Source organism: Meriones unguiculatus, chromosome 1, assembly GCF_030254825.1.
Source record: "Meriones unguiculatus strain TT.TT164.6M chromosome 1, Bangor_MerUng_6.1, whole genome shotgun sequence".
NCBI lineage: Eukaryota > Metazoa > Chordata > Mammalia > Rodentia > Muridae > Meriones > Meriones unguiculatus.
Genome location: NC_083349.1, coordinates 109,764,623 through 109,788,677, shown reverse-complemented (window position 1 = coordinate 109,788,677; position 24,055 = coordinate 109,764,623). Strand labels below are relative to the sequence as shown.

The 24,055-nt window shown below is 50.4% G+C and overlaps 1 protein-coding gene across 3 annotated transcripts in view; it reads right to left on the bottom strand.

The window, feature by feature from the left end:
* Kif3c (kinesin family member 3C) overlaps positions 1-22,694 on the bottom strand; it is a 37,727-nt gene extending 15,033 nt beyond the window's left edge. Inside the window, exons 1-4 of one of the 3 annotated variants that reach the window (XM_021652112.2) lie at positions 22,320-22,694; positions 20,281-22,158; positions 1,231-1,332; positions 495-617 (exon numbers count right to left, since the gene is read on the bottom strand). In XM_021652112.2, the coding sequence (XP_021507787.1) occupies positions 495-617; positions 1,231-1,332; positions 20,281-21,834 (1,779 nt within the window). In that variant the 5' untranslated portion in view covers positions 21,835-22,158; positions 22,320-22,694. Of the gene's footprint in view, positions 1-494; positions 618-1,230; positions 1,333-20,280 lie in introns of all 3 variants that reach the window. The other 2 variants (XM_021652113.2, XM_060365163.1) reach the window with 2 other exon arrangements.
* Positions 22,695-24,055: the final 1,361 nt, after the last annotated feature.

The following is a 24,055-nucleotide window of genomic DNA, read 5'->3' as shown; positions in this document are numbered from 1 at the left end:
TAGCAATGGCTTTCCTGTCTCCCTCCTAACAGCTGAGTGATGTCCTAGTAACTGGGCCTGGCCAGCTCTGAGGTGCCCACAGCAATAATCCTGGGGGTTCCCCTGGCTCTTCCTTGAGTCCACACTGGAATTTCCTACCCTAGACCCTCATCTCGGATTACATCTTTCCATGACATGCAGGATCCTGGTGAGCAGTTCTTGCCCCTTGGTGTGGAGTGGAGGACCCCTTTCCCTCCTAATGAGTCTCGTCAGCCGCCTCACGTTCCCTGACCTAGCACCAGGATTTCCTGGTGACTGCCAAAGTAGAGAGATTAGCCAGGACCATGGGGATGACCAACCTGTAGCCTGGCAGTGACGCCCTGACACCAGATGCCTGCCTCCTGGCTGTCCCCACCCCACATCCCAGGCAGCACAGAGCTCAGGGTTGGGCAGCGGGGAGGGCCCTTGGGCACACCAGTTTGGCAGCGCCTGCTCTACCCTGCTGCACATCTCACCTTCTTGAGCTTCTTGGTTTTGACTTCCACCTCCTGCTGCAGGGACGAGTAGGTTCCACGAAGCTCCATGGTCTCTTCATCTCGCAGCAGCATCTCCTGCTGCATCTCCCGCTCGCGGCGTTTCTAGGGCAAGGGAGGGCAAGGGGGGCACAACAGGAAAGCATGGCATCCTGGAGCAGGGCTAAAGGAGCGCGGCACGGGAGCTGCCCACTTCGCCTGCCTTTCCCATGGTCCTGGCCCTCAGGGGCACCCCGGGGCTCATGTCCACCGTTCCTCACAATCCCAAGTGGAACACAGGACACAGACCTGTGAACACAACTTTGTCCGCTGTGGCCCTGTGTGCATGGAGGCCCCTAAGAGATGGCATTCCCTGGGGACGTTACCTGTAGCATCACAGTTGATTGGTAACTAACTCGATGACTTAGGAAATGGTCATAGTTCAGAGACTATGGAAATGACTTAGTTCATGGCAGTGAACTTACATCCCGTGGAAGGAGATTAACTCCCCAGGAGTTAATTCCAGAGGTCTTGTGGAGGCCAACTGCATGGAGGGCCACCACTGCTCCCACTGGAAGAGAAGACCCTGAGCTGGCAGGCCCATAGAATCCAAGCAGCCTAGCTTGAGTTTCAGCATTATAATTCCAGAATTCCCAGTCCGTCAGGGCTTACAGCCCCAGCCTAGCCCACACAGGACCACAGCACATGCCTCGGAGAACCTGAAGCCCAGCAGCCTTACCTGTTCTGCAATCTCCTGCCGCTTCAGCTCCAGCATCTTCTGCTGCTCGTTGGTGTGATCCATGATGTTTCTCCCCCCAATGAGTAGCTTGCTTTCCATGGCCTGGGGACACAAGGGGTTCAGAGATGGGACCGGCAAAGATCCATGGCCTCCCAATTTGGATTTTTTATTTGTTGGTCACAGGGTCTCATGTGGCTCAGTCTAACCTCAAACCTTCTATGTGGTGGAGGTAGACACTGCTAGGATTACAAGCAAGGACCAGCATATGACTTTATTGGTTTGGTTGGTTTTTGTTTCATTTTTTGAGACAGGATCTCACTATGTAGTGTTGGCTAGCCTGGAACTTACTATGTAGACAAGGCTAGCCTAAACTTGTAGCAATCCTGTTTCTGCCACCTGAATGCTGGGATCATAGGTATGTGTCATCATGCCTTTTGACAGTTTAAGAGTCTCAGCCCAGCCATGGTGTCACATGCCTTTAATTTCAGCACTAGGGCGGTGGAGACAAGCAGATCTCTGTGAGTTCAAAGCCAGCCTGGTCTACAGAGCCAGTTCCCGGACAGCCAGGGCTACACAGAGAAACCCTGTCTTGAAAAACCACACACACACACACACACACACACACACACACACACACACACACACGTCTCTCTCTCTTCCCCCTCCCTCCCTTTATGTAGTACAGCCAAGGATAACCTTGAACTCCTGATCCTCCTGCTTCCACTACATAAGTTCACTCCAAGCAGGACCACAGATCAGGGACTCTGCTCCTTTTCCCTGCAATCCTTCTAGAAGCTGACATAAGGCACATCTGGATGAAACCGTGCAGCCATCAGGGAATGGAGCTTCCCCTCCAGCCCCTGGAGCTGTAGCACAAAGCTTCCATTGCAGCCCGGATCCCTGAGGATGAAAAAGAGGGAACCCCTTCGGGAATACAGGGCACCTGATCTCTTTGCTATGGATACGAAGGAGCGGTTGGGTCACCATGCCTGAGAGGAGGGTAGGTGGCAATCTATTCCTGGCAACCAAGCCCCAGATGGCATGCAGCAGGAGGAGAAACGGTGGTCACTGGGCAGCCCAACCCTGTACATAGTGGTGGTTCCTGACTCAGGAAGACAACTCATCACTGGGGCAGCAGGAAATCTTGGTCTAATCTTGGCCTGGTCAGGAAATCAAAACAACACAGGGGAGAGATTCCACAGCAACGGGGGGCAAAATGAGGCCCCAGAGGCTGCATGAGCTTTAGACACAAGCTAAAAGACTCTGGCTCTGCCCACTAAGCCGCAGGCCCAGCCAGTCACCCCCCACCCCCCACATCTGCAGTATCAGAACATCACTTCGTTTCTGGGCAGCACACAAACACAAGCAGCCCAACAGCACCTCGATGGGGTGAACTTCTCAGACAGGGGTTCGTTCATCTCCCCACACAACAAATGAAGAGACACGATAATTGGTCTTGGACCACCAGTAGGAAACAACAGAGAGGAGACATCTGCAGGCTATGTCCCCAGCTTCACTGAGGTCTGCATGCTGTGTGAGAGCGCCTCACCCCTGCTCCACCGGTGCCTTCAGTCACTTCTGGTAGTAGTCAGCTTCTGGACCCAGATGCTGACACCAAAATGGATTTGTACAAAGCATGACTCCAAAAATGCACTGTCATTATTGCCAAGAAGAGGGCACTTTCCTAGGGCAGCCAACTGCCCTCTGATCTCATCGCTGGCCTCCTGGAAGGTTGACATCACCTTGAGCCGCTGGGAGAAACTGGCTGCCTCCTCACTGGAGTTTTTCCCAGTGGAACCAGCTGACATGTCTGAGGGCTCTCAGAGCTGGGGTTTCGGCCAGGCTGAGGAGTGGGCAGCCACCTGTGAGGGTCACAGACTGGCAGCAGAGCAGGATGGAGGTTAGAGGACGCTGTGAGGAGGCTGGAGGCTAGCTTGTGCACTAGCGCAGTGGACACTGAGCCAGCTGGAGTGGCAGGGGCCTCGCATCAGCCCTATGCAGTCATAGAGGAGAGAGCGAGGGTCGATGGAGGGGCTGGCTTGACACGACACCCTAGCCCTCCGCATTCCTTGATACTTGTCTTACCATCTCGCCCATCACTACGTCCTGTCACGGACTTAACTCATCTTGACTCCTCTCAGTTCAAGGTTATAACTTGTATAACCCTTGGCGGCTTGCCTCAGCACAGCTTTGCACCTTGCTCGCCCCTACGGATGGCCAGTCATTAAATGTCACCATCAATGCTCCTCAGTGCAGTTTACATCACAGTCTCCTTTTTGTCCTTACTGACACTTATTGACCTCACTGAAATCTTCAAGACTTGCCTGGACCATCCACAGGCTTTTACAGCCTCAGTTTCCTCACCTACCCATCCTCCAAACACACAAGTCTAAACAATTCTCCTCTGCTCAAATTATCCAATAGGCCCCTCCTCCCCACAAAAGGAAACCCAGCATTGTCTTCTTCCCACAGCTGCCTGGAAAACGGCTACTCATCTTGCAAGACCTAGCAGGAACAGCTTAGGAACATTTCGTCGATCCCTGCAGAACTGCTCACTCAGACCCCCTCCATAACCAGGCACAGTGTCCCCATATGAGAACCATTGCCTGTCTCACCCCCCGGCAGCTCCCTCAAGGCAGGGATCATGGCTCGCTCAGTGTCATCCCTGACATAGAGCAGTCCCGGGTGGGCATCTGAGGAACGGAATGCCTGGGCTCATCCAAGGCGGAACCCTAGGGGGATCCCAAGCCACCTTACTGGACTCCATGCCAGCTGCTTCTTTCACCCATCAACTCATGTTCCCTGTCATGGGGTCTTAGCATCTGGGAAATAAGGCAAAGTGGTGGGACAGGTGTGAAATAAAACCCCTTACTGCTGAGGAGCACAGGTAACTGAGCACTCTAGCACCCGGACAGCAAAACCTGGACAGTTAAGGGCCTGGCATTTGGTTCAGTCTCCGTTTCTGACACATTGTCTACTCCAGCCCTGAGTTCTCATATCTGTCTCAGCACTTTATGTAATTCTAGCATCCTTTATTCTTTGCCACGTAATGAAAGGATAATACTTCTCAAATTTTGCCACATATTGGAATCTTCTGGGAAAGTAACAAGCCACCCAAACTCAGAATCTGCATTTGATGGGTTTGGGGACATGGCTTTTTGGGTAAAAGGCTTGCTCTGTAAGCATAAGGACCCTGTGTTTAAATCAACAGGGGTGATGGAGACAGCAAAGGTTCCTGGGATTTGCTGGCCAGCCGCTCTAGGTGGAAAGTGATAGAGAGAGATATTGATGCCAACCTCAGGCTTCCACAGACACATACAAGCCTTCAGGGTCTTATGCAAGAGCACACACACACACACACACTCACACATCTGCATCTTCCTAAGTCCCCAGATGACTTCTATGTACCCATGTTGAGGAAAAGCAACATGTTTTCAGTCACAGAAGATTAGGCCTAATTAGCCTCTCAGAGTTCTCTCAAATTGGAACATTACTGCAGCATTAGGGAAGCCAGTGGCCAGAACTTTAGGCATTCAGATGCCCCCCTGAGAAGGTTGTAATCAGTGGTTATTCAACATTGCGTGGGGATGGAGAAAGGAAGCAGTTAGGGTAAGGAAACTCATACAGTGTGTGGAAAAATGTGTAAGTATGGGATGGCAGGACTGATCTCTGTTAGAAATTGTGCAAGGAAGCTGGGCAGTGGTGGCACACGTCTTTAATCCTAGCTCTCAAGAGGCAGAGGCAAGCAGATCTCTGTGAGTTCCAGGCTAGCCAAGGCTATACAGAGAAACCCTATCTTGAAAAACAAACACAAACAAACAACATTGTACGAAAAAGGAAGCAAGTACTGATTAAATACTCAATTTCACAGATACCCCCAAAGCATTCTAGGTCATAAGGAACAATGTGAGCTGACTGAAATAAATAAATAAATAAAAGGCCGGCAGGTAAGCTTCTGTTACAGTTTTCCATTTGAGAGGAAAGTGATCCTAACTCTGCTCATTAAATGATAGCTGCGGGCAAGGAACCGTGAGCCCGAATAAGAGAAGAGAGTGGAGGGAGGAATTCTCTGTGAGTCCCAGAAGACAGCGGCTTCATATGCTGCCACAACTAAAACGCCAAGCTGGCCGAGGATCTTTGTGAAGGCTTTTTGGAAACAAAACAAAACGAATTATCCCCTTGCAGAGAACAACAATGCAGCTGATTCTGGAGTACTGTGTACAGCTCCATTCTGAATCTCCAGAGACTCAAAGGAGACAGGAAAGCCAGAGAAGGGCAGCAAAGGTCTCCCCAGGGATGCAGTAAGTGATGGAAAAATAGGATCCTTAGGACTGCAAAGGCAAAGAAGGTTAACGGGCTAGGCCTGGACACCCTACAATTCAAACCAGTGGTGAGAAGGAAGCACCCAGGCTTCCCATTCAACCCTAGAACATGGCCTGAGAACACACATGGGACTTCAAAAGAAGCAGGTTTTAGGACACCCAAAGGAACGCTTGCTTGGGTAATGTTAAACCCTAGCACTTGGGAGATGGGAACAGGAAGATAGGGTTCAAGGCCAACTCTGGGCACAGAGCGAGTTCAAGTTTGAGGCCAGCTCGGTCTGCAGGAGACCCAGCCTCAAAAACAAACAAATGAGGCTCATGTTCTCCTTACCCAAAGGCCACATGTTACCTGGGTCTTTCTCCCATCTGGACATTGTCAACCAGAACTTGAGCTGGCAATCTGACCTGGCATCTAAAGCATCAACCAAGACTGTGAGTCTCCCAGGTGCCAGCCATTCTCCCACAATCACCATGACCTCAGTCAGCCTGCTTCCTGCTCCTTCTTGGACCTAGAACTGCTTCAAGACCCCTCTTGTTGGCCGAACCTCCATGACAAGATTTCCTGGATGATGATAACTGCCCATTTCCACCCCGTTCCATTCATTCAGTGCCCTTCTCCTCAGCTGGTCCTGCCCAGGCCCAATGACAGCTGCATCTGCATTATCCCTTCCTTGCCAATTCAGTCCCGCGCACGTATCCAAACCCTCAGCGTCTGCCAAGCTTGGCGGACAAGACCAGCCTCGTGTTAGGAGAAGGGGTTGGTTCTGGTAGAAAATTAGTGTGGGCGTCCAGGTGTGAGGCCTCAGCCCGTGCTATTTTACTCCCACACTCTGAGCTATGTCACACAAGCTTCTCTGTCCATTTCTTTTTTCTTTTTCTGTTCCTTCTGAGGACAGCAAGCTCATCACTTCCTTTGCCTTAGAGATCTCTTTCCTTAGCCATGACCTGTGGAACTTAGAGATCTCTCTCCTTAGCTATCACCTGTGGAAAGCAGAAGGACAACAAGGAGGCCTCCAACCCTTGTCCAGCTCAAGCTGAGTGTGTGGGGCAGAGGACCTACAATTCGGGGTCCTGGTCCCAAGGACAAGTTCCCTAGAGCTCTCAGCTGCATTGATCAATGCTTCCTTTGTGATTTCTCAGGGCAAAAGTATAGGTGGGTGGAGCCTGGGGACAGGACTGCTCGCCTCTCTGGCTGTTAAATAGGTCCAGTGTGAGTAAAAGGCCAACAAAGGCTGTGGGGTAGAGCAGATCTGGTTAGGAGCTCCAGGGCACTGATTCTTGAGAGAGGGGGGACTGATCACATGATGGCCAAGTAGACCTTGGGAGTCATTGCCACAGACCTCCGTGCTTTAAAGACACAAGAGACATTGGGGTCCGGAAACAGAGCTCTGCGAGCCTGGTGTCTCCTGACTAAGCAATCTATGTTCATAACTCCTGTTATATCAACTCTGCACTTTCCAAGTCATCTCTCAATTTGATTAGGGCTCCAGCCTGAGGTATGAGAGGCAGGTCAGCTGCTATACAATGAGCAGGACCACCACAGGGAATGCATCAATTTGTAGACACAGCCTGGAACTTTTCCCAGTTCCAGGAACAGGAGTACAAAACCAGAGGTTGAACTGGGTATGGAGGCACACACCTCTGTGACCCTACTACTTGGGAGGTTCAGGCAGGAAGACTGCAAGTTCAAGGCCAGCCTGGGCTACACAGTGAAATTTCACTATAAGGAAGAGAGAGGAAAGGGAGGGAGGGGGGCTGGTGGATTTCGATCAGTTGGCAGAATGCTTGCTAGCTTATAAGAGACCCTAATTTTGATCCTCAGCACCCCATAAACCAGGCATGGTGGCACATTCCCTATGAGAGAGAGAAAACAGAGAGACAGACAGAGATCAACCAACCAACCAACCAGAGGAGATAGGAGCAAGGAGCCCTTACTGCTTTTCACTAAGCGCTGGTTAGGACAGCTAGAAGGGCGACAGCCAGGTCCGACCTATCACTCTTTGGGGAGGTTCTCCAAACACAGAGAAGCAAACCAGCTTTGGCCTGCTACTACCAGCTACTCCACAGCTCTCTACAGAAGACTGGAGTCTCAGATGCATCTTGCCCTATGTCTGCAGCTGGCCTGGGTCTCTTATCTGTATTTATTAAAGGGCAGGGTCAACGACTCAGAGGACAACTTTGTGGAAGTCAGTTATTTCTCTTCTTCCACCGTGTGGGCCCTGGCACTTCAATAATCATCTCTCCAGCCCAAGGACTAGGTCTTTTTCCCCTTAATCATCCTATTCAATCATCGCAAGAACCTTATGACATTGTGCTTGTGGTCTCCATTTGACACATAATAAAACTGAGGCTCAGCTTTGCCCACGTTTATAGAGCTAGCCAGACAAGATGCTATCTGGGCTCCAACCTGACTACAAGTCAGTGTGCTCCTCTCTGTTCTTTGGCTACCCACCGGCTTCAGGTCAGCAATATGTGGAAAGAAGCCACATTTGGTATTTGCATCTTTGCTGACTCAAGAGCCATCAGGCAAGCTCGGAGCGCCATGGCCTTCTCTTCCAGCGAAAACAGCTTTTGCCTATGTGGGCCACTTATGGGGCCTGTGGGATGAGGGTGGGCTAGAGAGCTCTTACCCAGGGGCTGGAGGAGGTTCTGTCATTAGAGTCCTGAGAGCCTGAAACCTGGAAGGTCATGGGAAGGATCCATCTTACAAGGTGTGTCCTGGGATAAGATGAAGAGTGCTGGCACGCGAGTGGGCCTTTCCTCATTCGCTCTGCCACCCTCTCTCACAGCAGAGACACCCGCTAGGCGCCAACCCTCTGGGCATCAGAGGTCTTATCTGCAAAGTAGGAGCCAGAACACTCATTCTCTTGCAGGCTTTGGTTAAAGAACAGTTGGGCAATAGATACAGAAGTACTTCATAAACGACCATGTACCTAGGAGGCCTGGGAACGCAGCCATTAGGTAGCATAAGCCTAGCAAAGCCTTGGGTTCCACTGGTAGCAATTAAAAAAATAAATCATGCAGCTGGCGTGCACCTTTAATCCCAGTGCTGAGGCAGAGGCAGACGGAGTCTCTGAGTTCAGGGCCAACCTGCTCTACAGAGTGAGCTCCAGGAGAGCCAGGGCTACACAGAAAAACCCTGTCTTGGAAAACAACCACAGAACCAAAAACCAAAACCAACCAACCAAACAAACAAAACAAATCAAGCACTATGAAATAAATGTGTGGTAACTCAGTGATGGACTGCGCCACTCAGATGCCCTCACCACTCACTGCAAAGGCCAAACTAAAAAACACATCTCAACAGCCCCTGCTTCCATCTCTCAAAACACACAGCCATTCCTACCCAGACCTATTTCTTCTTCGCAGGCTCCCTGACTGTAGGTCTTGAGGAGTCAGCACTAAGGGGAGAAGAAAGGAGAGATGAGGGGGAAGGGCCGAATAGGTCTATTTTCAGATGAATAGTGCTATTTTCAGTGGTTTTTCTGCCCTGGGGACATAAACCAGGACATTACGTCTGAGCTCCTCCTTGGATGGCTCAAAATGCAACACAAATGACTGATGTTTCAAGTGCCAAGAATACTCTCATTAGGAAAAAGAAAAATTAGAGATTGGGAAAAACATTGGCCAGGGAGTGAGGTAAGCCTGGCTCTGCTGAGAAGCCAGGGGTGCCCAGAGGTGTTCCGTCCATGCCAGGGAAGGACACAAGAAAGAGGTGGGCTGCCGCCTTCAATGGGCAGTGCAAGAGCTCCTAGGCTGAGCTGCAACTCATCTTTCTTCATTATTACCCTATCTAAAAAGGTGTGCTGGGCATAACTATTAATCCCAGCCCTCAGGAGGTAGAGGCCAACCAGGGCCACATACAAAAAAAAAAAAAAATTACACTTATTTACTTATTGTGTGTGTATATACGTGTGTTTGCACCATAGTGAGCATATGAAACTCGGAACACACCCATGGGACCCAGAGACAGAACTCCAGCCACAGGCGAGGAGGCAAGTGAGTTTACCCCTGAGCCATGTCACTGGGTTCGCTCTTTCCCGCCTGTATTTGTAGCTTCCTAGAAGGCTCTCTCCAACACCTGGGATGTAAATCCGGACGACAGAGCGGCAGAGTGTCAGAACTGACTAAATCTAAGGGCGTGCACTGGCTAAGTGACCTCAGCCTTTGGCAGAGGAAGCACAGGGCCCAGAGCAGTGGCTCACTCGAGGCGAGAGAGGCTCCAGGCCCCCAGCCCAGGCTCAGTCATGCGCCTCTACTGCTCATCTCCAGGCTGTCTGGCCTGAGCTCTTGACCCTCTGTTGCCAGGGCTCATCAGCAAGGATGCACTGAACACCTGCTGATGGCATCCTTTCTTACATTCCTTGGAAGATCAGGAGATGTGTACAAGTCACAGGACAATCAGTAACTAAGTCAATTGAATATGACTATAAACCCTGATTTCTCTAAATTATTTACTGCTTTTAAGTGAATCATCGTACCAGGACACAGACACACAGACACACACACAGACACACTTTTTTTTTGGCTGGGGGTACTGGGTTTGAACCTAGGGCTCATTCTTCTGAGGCAATCATTTTATTGTAATTCAGTTATAACCCTAGCCTTTTTCTTCTTCTTTGTTGGTTTTCTGAGTCAGGGTTTCTCTGTGTATCCTTGGCTATCCTGCACTCAGTTTGTAGACCAGGCTGGCATTGAGCTCCCAGAGATCTGCCTGCCCTGAGTGCTGGGATTAAAGGCGTGCGCCACCACACCTGGCTCTAACCCTAGCCTTTTGCACTTTTTATTTTGAGACAGTTTCACAAGTTGTCCAGGTTGGCCTTGAACTCACTCTGTACCCAGGTCAGCTTTGAATTTATAATTCTTTGTTTCAGTGTTTTGTTTTGTAATTATTTATGTTATGTGTGGAAGCCTGTGAGAATCCATGTGCCCCACATATATGCAAGAGCCTGAGGAGGTCAGGAGAGAAAATTGGATTCTGAACCTGGAGTTTCAGATGACTGTGAGCCACTATGTGGGTGAGGGGACTGGACAAAAGCACCAGCATAGCTGGGATTACTGGCCTAGTTATCAAGATGGTTAAAAGATAAGGTCTCATATAGCCCAGATTGGCCTCAAACTCCCTATGTAGCCAAAGCTATCCTTAAACTCCTGATCCTACCTACATTTCAAATACTGACATGACAGGTGTGGGCCACCACATTGGGTACCCTTCCTTTCTGTGTGTAGTCTAAATTCCCCTGTAAACACACACACACACACACACACACACACACACGCACACAATCCTGACAACAGTTTCTTTCCTTTCTTTGAACGTTTAGTTTTTGCTGAATGAAAAACCAAACTAAACCAAACCAAACAAACCTAGGGCTAGCAAGATGGCCCAGGCTCAGCAGGTTGAGGTACAGAGGCACATGCCACCAATCCTGACAACCTGAATTCCATCTCATAAAAGCAAAGAGGAGCCAACTCCCAAAAGCCAACCTCTGACTTTCATGACTGCTGTGTCATCAATATCCTTTCCCCATATAAATAAAAACAAATGTAAATTTTTTTAATTTATAAAGAGAAAAAAAGGAACCAGGCATATGTCATTAGTCCTAGCACCTGGGGAGGCAGAGGCAGGAGAGTCATGAGTTCAAGGGTAGCCTGGCCTACACAGTGAGACCCTACATTCTAAAAACAAAGAGAAGTGGCCTGGAGGTCAAATTGCCTGCAGAGTGCCGCAGTATATACAGTATAAAATAGCCCAGCAGAGCAAACCAAACCAGAGCAGTATGCGCTCACTGTAAAAAGAAATAAACTGAGTGTGACGGCACACGCCTACAGTCCCACTGGGAAAGACTAAGGCGAGAGGATCACAAGGTCCAGCCTGGGCTACAGATCGAGTTGCCGGCCAACCTAGATTATATAGCAAGATGTTGTTTCAAATAAAATGTAAGGGTGGTGGCTGCAGCTTAATGGTAGAGGACTGTTGCCTCATACGCAGGAGACCTTAGGTTCAATTCCCACTGTTGTCCAAAGGAAAAAAGCTAAACAGCTTACTAAAGGAAATAATTGCTGTTAAAAAAAAGTAACAAGGCATTGAAGGTTGAGGAGAGAGGGTCTCAAGTGCAAGGCCAGCCTGGGCTACAGGGCAAGTTTTAGGACAGCTTGGGCAGTGAGGCTGGCTTTTAAAAAAATATTGTTATTATTATTATTATTGGTTTTTTGAGACAGGGTTTTCTCTGTGTAGCCCGGGGTGTCCTAGAACTCACTCTGTAGACCAGGCTGGCCTTGAACTCAAGACATTGTCTTGCCTCTGCCTCCCAAGTGCTGGGATTAACTGTGTGTGCCACCACCACCCGGCAATTTTTTTTTTAACTTAATTTGATTATAAGACTTGGTGGTGATGGGCTGAGCGCAGAGGCTATGGGTTTGCATCTTATGGAAGGGAGGAGATGATGAGTTAGGCATCCCAGGAGACTGCGCTCCCACCAGGACCTGTTATCAGGGATCTGGCATAAATCTGACCAGGTGTGCTGCAGCGTGGAGGGGAAGGTTGTGCACTATGGTGCCAACTAGTGACAGCCTTATAGGTCTGGGACTACCATGTTCAGGGCATGCGACACTGTTCAGCATCCTTCCTTGTCACGTGGAAATTGGAACAGCCCGGCTTCATGGCACTTCTGGGAGGCTGAAATGAAACAGTGCTCATAAAGGACATAGAGTGTCTGGCCTTCATCACACAAGGAAAAAAAAAAGCTGCGCTGTTACTACTGCTGCCTCCAGAGGCTTCCTGCCAGCCAGATGAAGAAGGGAAAAAGCCTACTACCTACTGCAACAGAAACAGCTCAACCCAGGCCCTGTTTGGAATGTGTAGGGGCTAGCACCAGTGTTGGAGGCAGGATGATCAGGAGTTCAAGGCTAGCCTCAACTGGATAGCAAGTTCCAGGCTATCTGGGCTAGGAAGCATGAGACCATGCTTCAACAAACAAACAAACAAACAAACAAACAAAGCCAGAAGGGAGCCATGCATAGTGGTGCTCTTACATGATCCTAGCACTTTAGATGTGGGAGCAGGAGGGTCGGAAGTTCAAGATCAGCTTCAGCTACCTACAGAGTTCAAGACCAGCCTGGGATACTTGAAACGCTGTCTCAAAAGACCAAAACAAACAAACAAACAAACAAACAAAATCAATGAGTGAATGAAATCTGAGAGGAGAAAGACAGCTGGTTGGTAACTGTTTATTGTGACTGACGGCTAATGTCCAGGACTTTATCAGGTTATTAAAAATTCCAGAAATTGCCGGCCACAGTGGTGCCAGCCTGTGATCCCAGCACTCAGAGAGGCAGAGGCATGTGGATCTCTGAGTTCAAAGCCAGCCTTGTCTACAAAGCAAGTCCAGGTCAGCAAAGGCTACACAGAGAAACTTTGTCTCGAAAAACCAAAACTAACCAATCAAACAAACAAACAAAAACAAAAACACAACAACAACAAAAAGGAACTGGAAATAATGATGATGATGATGATGATGATAGTGGGATGTGGTGGCACACACCTTTAATCCTAGCATTCAGAAGACAGAGGCAGGCAGAACTCTCTGGGCTTGAGGCCAGTCTGGTCTACCTAGTGAGACCCTGTCTCAAAAAAAAAAAAAAAAAAAAAAAAAAAAAAATTCTAGGCCCAAACTCTAAGTGCAGGAGGTGTACAAGCCTGGGCATGGAGGTGGTCTTTCACAGCCCACACAGCAGCTACTAAGAAGCCTCAGACACACCACCAAGTTCTGTCCCTATGAAAGTGCCCCAGGCCAGGCACAAAGGCTGGCAGGACAGAGTCAAGAGCAGAGCGCTGCTCTTGATCTCAATTCCAGGCCTTTGCTCTGGGTCCTCAGAACACAATGAGAACATTATCACAGCCACTTCATCCAATCCCACGTTTCCAGGGGGCCTGAAGGACCGATGCCAACACAGTCCTCCAGTCAGCACGGAGCTGAGAAACCTGACCTAACTGGGAGGAATTAGGGAACGAAGTTGGGGGTGAATAAGACCAAAATATGCTAAATGAATTTTTCTTTTTTTTTTTTCTAAGATTTATTTCTTTTACGTACAGGAGTTCTCTGTCTGCATGTACACCTGCCTGCCGGAACTGGGATGGGGTCCGGAGGCAAGGCAGAGCTCTGATGACTAAGCCTGTATGTTTCCCACTGTCCGTGTGGGGCTCATGCCCGTGAGAACATGTGTTTGAAACCGGATCAGCTTTGGAAAGAAGACACTCTCCAGGTTATTAGGGGACTTTCTGGGGCGGCGTCCAGATAGTCCTATTTGGATCTTGACAAATTAAGCGACTATTCTACCATTGAGCTCCACTTCCAGATAGAACCTATCACTGTATCGAGGAATGATTAACATGTAATAATGCTGCACATGTTTAATGCGTTCAAATGAGTGAGTTTGGGAGTAAGTATGAGCCCACAGAATCATCACCACCAGTGCCACCAGTGTTGCTTGTTTTGAAAGTGGGGCTCATGTAGCATAGGCTGGCTTCCAGTTTGCTACAGAGCCAAGGATGACCTTGAACTCTTGATGCTCCTGCTTCTACCTCTTGAGTGCTAGAATTACAGGCTTATGCCAGTGTGCTTGGTATGTGCTGGGCATTGAATCCATGGTTCCAGTCATGCCAGGTAAGCACTCTACCAATTAAGCTACATCTCCAGCCCACACTCAATCTTCAAGCAAGGAGATTCTGTCTCGTAGTTCTTGAAATCAGGCATGGTAATTCATGTTTACAGTCCCAGCATTCAGGACATTGAAACAAGAGGTCTGGGAGTTAGAGGCTAGCCTGAGTCACATAGCAAAACCTTGTAGTAATAATAATAATAGTTTTGGGGCATGGAGGGATGATTCAGCAGTTAAGAGCACTTGTTCTTGCAAAGGACCCAGGTTCGATTCCCAGCACCGATACAGTGGCTCACAACCATCCATAACTCTAGTTCCAGGGCACCCAGCACCTTCTTTTGGCCTCCAGGGCACTGCACACATGTGCTTACAGCCATGCACACACACAAAACACCCCCCACACACACACACAAAATAACAAAGTAAAATTAAATTAAAGAAAAGAATAGTTTTGTCAGGTATGGTTGGTGCATGGCTTAAATTCCAGCACTTGAGAGGCAAAGGCAGGCTGATCTCTTTGCATTCAAGGACAATCTGGTCTCCTTATTAAGTTCCAGGTCGCCAGCACCACAGAGCAAAACCTCTCAAAAACAAACATAATAATACTAGTAAATAATAATAACAATAAGTTTCAAAAGTTACTTTACTGTGTGGGAGATATTGTTCGGTGGCAGAGTGCTTGCATTGTATAAATGAGCAAGGTGCTGGGCTCAAGTCACAGCACAGTTAAAAAAAAAAAGACTAACAGAATAAAATAGGACTAGGAATGCCCTAGTGGTACAGGACAGGGCTTACCTAGTATGTCCAAAGCCCTCAATTCAATCTTGGCACCCCACAATAAGAAAATAAAATAAAACGGAAGCAATAACAATGCATTTCCATTTCCTGGAAGGTGCTTGAGTAGAACAAATGACGTAATTTGCATATTTGCATATAATTTAGCTAAGCAGATCTTAGTGAACCTCATTCTTATTGCTGAGATTGTTAATGCCTGACCTGAAACTTCCTGTCTGCTGACCGGATACACAGATAATGATCATGCTCCAACATAGGAGGCAGAAGAGGGACCCACAAAGGGCACAATGAATATTCAGTTTGGTTTGTCCTCTCTGCAGTGATCTCATCCCTCTGGCTTCAGTGGCTGTTTGTGAGGGCTTCTTTTCTAAACCCACCACAGAGAGAGAGCTGGGCTCTAGCCAGAGCCCCCTGCTCCTCGCTCTGCAGGCCTGCTTCCTGCAGAATCACCCCAGTGTGGCATCGGCCTCTTTCCCCTCAACAGCTTCCTTTCTACACGTTGAGAATCAAAGTTCGTGCAATCAATATCAGCCTCTCAAAAAAGTTAACTTCAAAATAAAACAATCACTTGCAAATTTTTTTGCACAATTAAATTCGAGTAGAGCAGGCCTGCTCCCAGGCTATGTACATACGCGCACACCAGTGTGTGTGCAGATCAGAGCTGCACTGTGAGCCTGTAATGTTACTTATTCCTCCTGAGAGTGCTGTGAAGTCCCTCAGCCCGCTGGAGAAATGACCTAATCTGTGGCCTAAGTAATGGTCCACAGGGCACAGGGCACCGACACAGACTCACACATCTATGAACCTAATATTCTGAGGCCCGCAGTAAATGTGGTTAAAAACCAGAGGAGAGATTTAAAAAAGAGAGAAAGAGATTTAGAGGAGACTGACTTGGTGTTTGTGCACAGGGAGAGGAGAACAAAGAGAATCGGAAGGATTGAGGGTGGCAGGCAGGGAAAGCAGCAAGACAGGCTGGAAGATGAGTCACACACAGTGAATGAGGGCACTGGGTCGGCTCAGCTACACTTAGCTGGCCCCAGGGGTGGTAGGAACCGGAGCAAAGGAATGGCGGGTGGCAGGGGCCAGGCAGTGAGAAGCACAGATGATGCCTAACTCACAAAGTGTGTAAGAGAACATGGCAGATGGAAGGGGGAAAGCTCCCAGGCTCCTGAGGTCTCCAGGGCCTTTCCTGCCTGACTCTGCAGGGCTGTGACAACACTCTTAGAAAGGCAGGGTAAGGAAAGAGTTAAAAGAACAACAAAGATGTCAGTCATGGACCCCTGCTTGGCAGACAGAAGGTGATCTCTGCGGCTGCTAATGCCCTCCATTCACTTCAATGTTTTCAACCTATTTCAAATGCCCCCATGCTAATGATCTCATTTCATCTTCAGTGCAGCCCTGGGAAAGAGGCGGGGCTGGACTGTTATCCATACCCTGTGGCTCCCTAAGGAGCTGTCAAAATGTTTCCGCCATCCCAGAACCTTTGAACCAGGCTGTAAGTTAGGGCCCCTCCCCCACCCACCCACCCCTGCACAGGAAGGTTGGGTCCTCTGTCTGGGTTCCATTCTGGCCTTGATCCCTGCTGATTATCTGGGCTGGGTGTTAGACTCATTCACCTCCTGGAATTTCCCAGGCTGCTCTTTCCCTCAGCTTATATCTGATAGCTATGCCTAATGATAGCAGTACCTAATGGCCGCCTCACCCACTCCCCAGGGATCTATGTCAAGCTTCTGTTTCTCATTAGACTATAGACAGGGAAGCCAAGGCTCAGAGAGGCAAAGCCTTTGCCCTGAGTTGCACAGGGAACAAACACGGAGAGGCCCTGGGTGGGTTGAAAAGAACACAGGGCTGGGGACATCAGCAGACCTGAATTCTGGTAAAAGCTCTGTCACTTACCGGGAGCCACAGACTAGCCAACATCTCCCTCAGCCTCAGTTTTCAAAGCTACAGTGCCTGTGACTTGGGGCTGTTGAAGGAGTTAAGATTAAGATGCTACAGTGTAGCTGGGTGGCCCACGCCTCTAATCCCAGCATCTGGAAGGCAGAGGCAGGTGGATCTCTGTGAGTTCAAAGCCATCCTGGGCTACATAGTTCCAGGACAGCCAGGACTACACAGAGAAACCCTACCTCAGAACAAAAATAAGAACAAACAGGAAGATGCTACAGTATTACATAAACACAAGTGGAGCTGCGGTGACGGTTTCCTGGTTAAGCGTGCTTCCTGCTCTCCAGAGTACTCAGTTCAGTTCTCAGCACCCACATGATGCCTCACAGCTTCCTGAAACTCAGGTAGCTGATGCCCTCTTTTGACTGATCTATGATATGGTGCTTGTCACTCAGGGACACACATGCACATAAAAAAAATACACCTTCAAAACAATTACTTTCATGTAGTTAACGGTTGCTGAAGGAGGAAGACATGCCCTCTCCGTCACTGTCGTACGGTCAGGTGCCTGTGCTCTTGTAAGCAATCTTACTGAAACTCCTTGGAACACACACACACACACACACACACACACACACACACACAGAGACGGACAGCAGAAGGGATATTGGTTGGAAAGAGTAAAGGGAATCAGTGGAAGTAGGAGAGGAACAAGAAAGGGCATTGAAGTGAATATAATCACAATATATTATATACTAGTATAAAAGTGTCATAATGAAACTCATTATGTATAATTAATATATACGAATAAGAAAAGAAAAACCAAATTCCTTTACCCAGGAATGTAAATAGCAATGGGCAGAGGCTAGACTGCATCTGAACAGGCTGGGCTCTGCTTAGGCCATCTGTGTGCCCCTGAGCCAATGCTACACTGGTACTCCAAGACCCCTGCCAACAATAAGATTATAATGTTGTACGGGCTATTCCCCCAGTGCTGGAATTTCAGTTCTGGCCACCCCAATCTTTGTATTGATCAATCAGCTGACTGAGTTGCCTGTGGGTTTATTTTCTTCTTGTTTGTTTTTTTGAGACAGGGTTTCTCTGTGTAGCCCTGGCTGTCCTGGACTCGCTTTGTAGACCAGGCTCCCCTTGAACTCACAGAGATCCTCACCTGCCCCTGCTACCTTGAGTGCTGGGATTAAAGGCGTGTGCCACCATGCATGGACAGGTTTATTTATTTTCAAAACAGGGTCTCATCGAGTTGCTGAGGCTGGCCTCAAGTCCTAGGCTTAAACTATTCTGCCTCAGTCTCCCAAGCAGCTGGGACTCCAGGTGCTTCCCACTGTGCGGGCCTCTACCCAGATTTCTTGATTGTCTTGTTACCTTTGTTCTTACATTGCCTTAGATTCAAAAATCTATGGAACGGTATCAGTCAGTTCCCAGTAAGAACATCTGAGGTAGCCACCTGCACTTTCTTCCTTTCTTAGTCTCTGTAACCCCCACTGCCTCCCAGCTTAACAAGGTAAGGGATGTATTGGAAGAGAAATCAATGACTGATGGGCCAGCTAGGATTTTCCAGTCAATAACAGCAGCCTAGCAGATTCTTTCCCTGCTAGACAGGACTAGACTAACAGCAGCCTTCCCATTATCATCCTGTGTCTCCCAGGTACCAGACCCCTGAGCCTTCCCTTGAGGAAACAGCTTGGTATAACCCTGGTTGAGCTTCTCCCTTGAGTGAATTAAATATTAAACACGCCAGGCCACAGCCCCTGGCACAGCAGCACATTCCCAGTACAGAGACAACGCACACAGCTCCAGTTGTCACTCTTGCGCGGGCTGCAGGCTGGGCCTCTCCATTCCTAGCCCACACTTGTAAGAATAAATAACAAGTGCCAATGTTTGATCTTCCCAGTGAGTTCATGCTTCTTCATGTTTTTCCTCTAACCCCAGTGTTGAAGGCTCCGGGGATCCGGAAATGCCTGGACCACTGGGCTGTGGCATCTGCAGCACTGAGATTTTACAGGCAGCTGGGGACGTAGCTCAGTCAGTGCTTATGGCATCCACAAAGCTCTGGGGTTGGTCTCCAGCTGCACAGAAAACCAAGCATGGCGGTAGCACTTGCCTGTAATCCTAGCGATCAGGAGATGGAGGCAGGAAGAGAATTTAATAGTTCAAGGTCATCCTCAGCTACACAGAGTTCCAGGCCAGCCTAGACTACATGATTCCATTTACAGAGAAGAAGAAGAAAAAGAAAAGGAAGGAAGAATCTTAACAGGTCTATAATCGACTCAGTAACTTAGTTCCACATAGGGCCAGAGGTTCCCTGGGAAGTGGACAGCTCAGGAAGGACCCAGAAGGCCTGACATCTCTCAGGACAATGGGGAATTAGACATAATTGACAAGAGGCCTCATTGTGTAGGCCAATTGGTTTTTCTTTTTTTCTCAGCCTAAAATGGGTCATAGACTTATTGAATTGGTAGAACCACAGTGATCCTCCAGGCTAACATCCCAGTCTTCTACAAGAAAGGAAATGGAGGTAGGATGAAAAGGAAAAACCACAGCCAGTCATTGAGCGAGCTGTAGCCTAAGAGGCCTAGCCTCTAGGTCTCTGGGATAGAGCCCAGTTAGTTCTCCTTCCATCATACCTCCCACATGGCATTCTGAGTCTCCTTCCTAATGACACCGAGGAGTGGGCCTGGCACCGGATCACCGAGTGGGTCGTTTCCATAGGAAGCAGGATTCTCTCTCATGCTCATGGTCTGGCCTTGCTACTGAAGACAAAAATGTGAAGTGTGCAGGTCCTAAGCTGAGCTCTGCTATTCTGAAGAACAGAACTTTGGTCCTGTTCCTTTCTGAGCCTTAATTCCTTAATCTGTACGATGAGGATTTAGAAGCCACTCTTTGGAATGGCTCCTGTGAGGATGGGAGGAGATGATAGGAAAGTGGGGTGTTTTGTAAGCTGTGAAGTGCTATCCAAGCGTCAGATACTATTAATATGGCATGAGGTCTGAAGACACTGCAGAGGAAAAAAAAATGATCAGGGGAGGAGGTCATGCCGGAGTGAGGAGCCATACTCACGAGAGGAGAGTCCGGCATGGGCTTCTCACAGATCTGACCAATCTTGGGTCCATGTGCAGGGATGGACAGCAGCGGGTTGGACCACCTCAAGTCCACTGGTTCAAGACACCTGCCCACTTTAATGGCGTGTGTGCATGCGTGTGCGTTCACCTGGCTGTCTAGTATCACGGTACTTGGCTGCTGCAGTGCAGTCGTCAGCGTGTGCTCCTTCGCTGGGATACCCCGCCTCAAGCCAACTCACAGACCCTCAAGGGAAAATCTACCAGTCAAAATCCTTGCGGGGAGCCCCCTCACCCCCTGGGGTCCTTACCTTATACTTGGCCGCAAGCAGCTCTGTGGCCTGCTGCTCCCGCCGCAGATCCTCCAGCATCTTCTCCTTCTCTTCCAGAAGCTTCTGCTTCTCCTCGCTCACGAGGCTGCGGTCATCCTGGATGGCGGCCTTCTCCTCCTCCAGCCGCTCCTTCTGTTCCTGCAGGTAATTCTCCATGTTCTTCTCCAAAGCGGACTCCAGGATCGGCTGCGGTGGGCGGTGATTGTTGTTGTTGTCATCTTCCTCTTCGGCCACCCAGGCCTCAATCACGGTCCCCTCTGGGTAACCGGCTGGGGCAGACACGGCCTTCTTTCTGCGGCTGCTCTTTCTCCGAGGTCGCTTACCCAGCATCCCCTTCTTCTCCAGCTGGGCCTTCAAGCGGGCGATCTCTTCCTGGAATTCCCTCAGCAGCGTGTCCTTGGGGTCCTCATTCACCCGGGGTTTGTTCTTGATGTTCTTGGCTCGGTTTGCAAAGCGGAGGGTGGAGAGGCTCTCGTCATAGCTATGAGAAGCTGGCCCCAGCGTGGCCACCATGATGGTCTTGGCATTGCCCCCCAGTGAGTCCTGGAGCAGCCGGGTGAGCTTGGAGTCCCGGTAGGGGATGTGGGTGCTCCTGTTGCCGGCCAGAGCAGCAATCACATTGCCCAGGGCAGACAGCGAGAGATTGATTTTAGAGGCTTCCTTAGGCCTCTCCCCGCTGCCGCCGCCGCCACCACTGCCACTGCCGCCTCCGCTGCCACCACCAGCTGTGGGCTGTGCAGCTGACCCTCCAGCTGTGTTGGGACCTGCCTTGTTCTGCCTCTCACTGCCAGCCAGGTCTACCAGGTTGAGCTTGCCGACTCGGATATGGTCCTGGCCGTCGGAGCCACGCTCACTGCACTCCACCGTGATGACAAAGATGGCATGAGACCGAGAGCTGACCTCATTCATGTGGGTGCTGCCCACGGCCCGGGCCTGGTTCCCCAGGTTCATCACATGCTCGATCTCCTTGACGTTCTTGGTGACAAAGGAGGAGAGGTCCTTGATGTAGACCCCGGTCTCAGGATTCTCCTTCAGCTCCAGCCTCTTGCCTGGCTCCTTGGATAGCAGGTCTCGTATCTCCTCCTGGTAGATCTCCAAGTAGGAGGCCCGAACCAGGTACTGCTGGTTCTGGGAGCGGGAGATGTGGGTGAAGATGTGCTCAAAGGCGTTGGGGATAACCCCGCGGAGCTCTGGCTCCACCCAGGTCCCCTGCATGGTGTAGGTCTTGCCCGTGCCGGTCTGGCCATAGGCGAATACGGTGCCGTTGAACCCCTGGAGCACCGAGTCTATCAGGGGCCTCACGGTTTCATCATACAGGTCGGCCTGCTTGGAGCTCGCATCATACACAGCATCAAAAGTGAAGGTCTTGGGCAGTTCCCCGGGTGCCGCGCGGGGGTTTCGCAGAGTCACCTGGCCCAGTTTCACGTCCATGGTCAGAATCTGCTCATGACCAGCAGCCTCCTCCTTCCTACTGAGGGGGCGGCACCGGGCCACCACCTTCAGGGCCTCGCTGGCCTTGGTCTTACTGGCCATCTTGCAGCTCTGTCCTTCCAGATGGGCCGCTCTGCAGCCTGGGCGGTCCTCCTGCCCTACTCCTAGGTCGGGATCAGCCGGGCTGGCCCTGCCCCCAGGCACCGCTCTTCAATCCGCATGCAGCCTCCCGGGGTGGGGATGCAGGGAGTTGGCCCCGAGGCTGCTGCAGTCCGGGCCTCCACACCTCTCCACGGCTTTCTGTGCACAGGCTGGAGAGGTAGAATTAGGCAGAATCCCCAGGCAACCGCGCAAGCAGCTCCTGCCGAAGGGCAGTGCCTGGAACCCGCCCCATGCTGGGGCGAGAGGGAGCCCTATGGTAAACAGCTTCGGCAACAAAGAGATAAAGGAAGAGGAAAATGAGATGGGGGTGGGCAGCAGGGCTGTCTTTTCCTCCTCCTTTTCCCCTTCCCCTAGGGATCCATGGCGGGGGATATGGGTCCTGGGCGGCCGGGGGAATCCCGGTCCTCCCGAGGGCAGAGGCTCACCTGGAGTCCTCCCCTCCGGCTGGGGGATCATTCATTGAAGCCACAGCTGGCTGCTGCTGTCTCTCCTCCGCCTTCCCAGCCGCCGCCACCGGAGGATGAGAGAAAAACAGAAGGGAATGGGGCGGAGCAGCGGCGGCGAGAGTGATGTTGCTGCGGCCGCTGCGCTGCGGCCCGGGCTAGGTCTCCCGGCTGGGGTGGGGCAAGGGGCGGGGCCGCGGGGCGGGGAACGCGAGCCCGGCGCGGCCCTTGGGCGAGGGACAGCGGCACATCGCCGCCCGCACCTCGCCGACCCCTCAGGGATGACAGGCTCCGGTGCCCACCCAGGTCCCGCGCCCACCAGTCGGCTGCGGCGCAGCCACCGCTAGCCGTCACCCCACCGAACCCGGGCATGCTGGGAGATGTAGTCCTCCCTTTGTTAACCGGGTTCTGTCAGGTTGCTAATGCTTTCTCCAGTCCTCAAGTCTGGGAGCCCCTCCTCCGGCGTGCAACCCCGGAGTGTGTCTGCGGAGGCTTGCGCCACCCACGCGTGTTCGCTCTGCAACCGCCATTCTTGGTTTCGCACTGCTCCGACCATTTTTCTTGCAGATGGGGACGCGTCGCTGTCCTCCACTCCTCAGGGTATCACCAGGTCTCCTGGAGCTGTCTTACCTTCACGCTCTCCTGGTTTACTCTTGGTTTTCCTTTTAACACTCTGCTGCACACACAGTTAACTGGTTCCACTTCTCGTGTCTACACATGGCCTCTGGCGCCAACCACTTCTCCATGACCTTCCGTATCCCACGAAGGCCTGTCCGTCCGCTGACCTCCCAGCCTACCGCCACTGATCTACTCCAATCTATACTCCTGATAGCTATGCCATCTCATTTTTCCAGGTCCCACTGAACCCCAGGCCTATTCTAGGAGCCGGATCTTTCTTAAGGAGCCCATAGGTTGTAACAGAACTGACTCTGCCATGTTTTATCCTTATGCCTTTGCCCAGAAAGCCTGTTACCTTTCCTCGTCTACTGTTCTGCCACTTGGGTAGCACAAGCATTTCGTCATCTGTGAAGCTGTGCTGGTTAATTTTTGTCAACACTAACTAGAGATACCCGGGAAGAGGGAATCTCCACTGAGGAGCTGCCTCCGTCAGAATGGTCTATGGAGTATATCCCTGCAGCTAACTGATGGAGGAGAGAGCCCAGGGCACCGTGGGAGGTGTCCCCGTTGGGCAGGTAGTCTTGAGGTTCTATAAGAAAGCTAGCTGAATGTGAGCCCGGAAGGCAGCCTGCAATTAGTGTCCCTCCATCGTTACCACTTCAAGCTCCTTCCTTGAGGTCCTGCCTTGGCTCCCCTGGTGATGGATGAAACTTGTAAGCCAAACAAACCCTTTCCTCCCGACGTTGCTTTTGGCAGTGTTTTATCACAGCAACAGAGAAGCAAATTAAATCAGAAGCCTTCTCTGACTGGTTTGTTTCCATAGCAAGAAAAAAAAAAAAGATAGAATTTACATAAAATAAAGCTTGGTCCTAGAATTTCAGTCCCTGTATGGGGGTGTATGTGTATTTATGTGTTTGTGTGGGCGTGCACACGTGTGCATATGCGTGCATATGTATGGGGGTGCCGCTCCAGGCTGGAGATTGACCTCACTGAAACAAATGATGATGTATACCTTTAATCTTAGCCTTGAGATAGCTCTTTAATCTTTGGAGACAGAAAGGGGTGAATATCTGAGTTCCAGACCAGCCTGGTCTACAAAG